The sequence below is a fragment of the Canis aureus genome, chromosome 19 (assembly GCF_053574225.1).
Source record: "Canis aureus isolate CA01 chromosome 19, VMU_Caureus_v.1.0, whole genome shotgun sequence".
In the NCBI taxonomy this organism is placed as follows: Eukaryota; Metazoa; Chordata; class Mammalia; order Carnivora; family Canidae; genus Canis; species Canis aureus.
This window is the reverse complement of record NC_135629.1, coordinates 52,809,948-52,812,503: the sequence shown is the minus strand read 5'-3', so window position 1 is coordinate 52,812,503 and position 2,556 is coordinate 52,809,948. Positions and strand designations below refer to the sequence as shown.

The 2,556-nt window shown below is 44.4% G+C and overlaps 1 protein-coding gene across 1 annotated transcript; it reads right to left on the bottom strand.

Moving 5' to 3' along the window:
- Positions 1–224: 224 nt before the first annotated feature.
- On the bottom strand, positions 225–1,178 carry LOC144289372 (olfactory receptor 7G1-like). The gene has a single exon (XM_077857509.1). It carries the CDS (start codon positions 1,176–1,178, stop codon positions 225–227), a length of 954 nt encoding a protein of 317 aa, XP_077713635.1.
- Between the last annotated feature and the right edge of the window lie 1,378 nt (positions 1,179–2,556).

Here is a 2,556-nt window from a genome sequence, read left to right as displayed (position 1 = left end):
AAAGAATGAACTTGGAAAACATAATAAACAAACAAAACCTAACAGTTATCTGTGAACACTCCATCCAACAACGGTAGAAAATGTGCAAAGTAAATTTTAAATTTTAAAATAAATTTAAATTTTAAAATATTGAAATCGTGCAAAGTATCTTTTCTGATCACCATGGTGTGAGGATAGAAATCAGTAGCTGAAGGACAAATGGAAAATATACAAATATGTGGAAATTAAACAGCACGTTCCTGAAAAAACAATGGTATCTTACTCATGAGTTTCCTCAAGGCTCCTTTCATGTCCCTGTTCCTCAGGCTGTAGATGAAGGGGTTCATCATTTGGGGGACAATAGTGTACATCACTGAAACCACCGCAGTGTTTCTGGAAGAGCTAGTAAGAGCAGAACTAATGTACACCCCCAAACCAGTTCCATAGAACAAGGACACAACAGAGAGGTGAGACCCACAGGTGGAAAAAACTTTATACTTTCCACCTGCTGATGGCATTCTCAAAACAGAAGACACTATCTGAGTATAGGAGAAAATGATTCCACACACAGGGATACCACCAAATACGCTAGTTGCAAAATATATCAGGATGTTATTGATGAGGGTGTCAGAACATGCGAGCTTGATGACCTGAACAACTTCACAGAAGAAGAGAGGGATTTCAAGGTCTGTGCAGAAGGACAGTTGCAACACCATCAGACTGTGCATCAGGGCATCCACAATGTTAATGCACAAAGAGAGTAGAATCAAGAGGCCACAAAGGTGGGAGTTCATGATGATCGTGTACCTCAGTGGATGACAGATGGCCACATAGCGGTCATAGGCCATTAGTGCAAGAAGGAAACTTTCCAAACTAGCAAAAACCAGGATAAAGTAGATCTGTGTGAGGCAGCCTGTGTAAGTGATGCTCTGATCCTCTGCTTGGATGTTCACCAGCATCTTTGGGATGGTGGTTGTGCTTAAACAGATGTCAGTAAAGGACAAGTTGGACAGGAAGAAGTACATGGGGGTGTGGAGGTGGGAGTCACAGATGACAGCCAGGATGATGAGCAGGTTTCCCAGGATGGTGACCAGGTATATGGACAGGAACAGAACAAAGAGGAGGGGCTTCAGTTCTGGATCCTCTGTCACTTCCATTAGAAGGAATTCTGAAACCCCTGTGTTGTTTCTGAGTCCCATGTTGTTGATGGATCTGATGGAGAAGGTGAAGTGACAACACAGTCAAATGTGTGTTTTCTAGGCCAGCAGAAGGAGCATCATCAGAGACAAACACTGTCTTAGGATGGGACAGAGACTAATAGAGAAGGATAAGAAATGAATGCCTTCTGAAGGCATATTATCCTGTTCCATTATCAAAAAACTGAAGCTGATATAGCAGAGTGTCATCCCTTATTAATTTCCACAAGGGTTGCCAGGTGGCCATTTCTTAATACTGTACTATCTATAGTGTTGTGATTATTTGAAACATTTGGTAATTTTATAAAGAAACAGATTGGGGAGGCAGCTGAAGATGCTGTCTGGATGCCCAGAGACCTCAGTGGCTGGCAAGCAACTGAGGTAATACGTAAGTATGTCAGGAGCCAGGAATGGGAAGATAAAGTGAACTTTGCCAAATTTTTTCTGCCCTCTCACCTCCACAAAATTGTAAGTAAATGTCAGAGACTTGTCTAACAGTCATCCTATTTTTTTTTATTACAGATCTTCTATTTTTAAAGGCTTCAAAATTCCAGAGAGCAAAGAACCCTGTGAGGCGAGCTACAGATCACAAGGTCTCTTCCCCAGTGGAAGAAAGAACAGTTGGAAAAGCTTCCAGCAGTTGCCCGGTGGAGCAACAGGGTACATACGTGAGGTACCTCAAACATGCATCCGGACGTCTGCTGAGGTCAGGGACGGGGGTCGAGGTAGCTCAGAGCTGGGCCTGAACCTCTTAAACATTGGAGTGGGGTCTCCTGAAGAAGCCCCGGTCCACTCAGGAAGGGAAAGCCTGCCGGAGGGAACAGGGCCTGCCTCAAGTCTGCAGGTGTGGAGGCTTCTCCAGCTCCCAGGCTGGAGTCAGAGGCCCTGGGAGTCATCCAGGGCTGAGCGCGTGGACCAGAGCAGACCACAGGGAGGCTGAGGCTCCGTTTTTCTTCCTTTGCTTTCAGCCTGTTTGTCTGTATCCAGACTCCATTTCCTCCGCATAGTATGCCTTTGGCCGTTTTATCTAGTCTGATCTGTGTTTTGTCCTGGAACGGTTCATCTGCTGACATCGGCTCTATGGTCAGGCCTAAGTTTGCCACCTTGTCTCCTCATTCATTAATTCACTTTTCTTCCACTTCCAATCTGTTGTGGAGCCCATTCAGTAAATGTCCATCCTATTTTTTTAAAGCAGATTTCTATTCATTAAGAAATGGTCCTGACTAACCTAGAGAGTGGGTACACTAGTAAATGGAGGTACTTGAGATTGGTACAAAGTACAAGGATGTGAAGGGGATGACAGACAGGCAGGAGAACCCTGGATGACTTCCTTCTAGTCATCAGTACATGTACTCTCTTCCTGACTTCCCCTCGATGAACC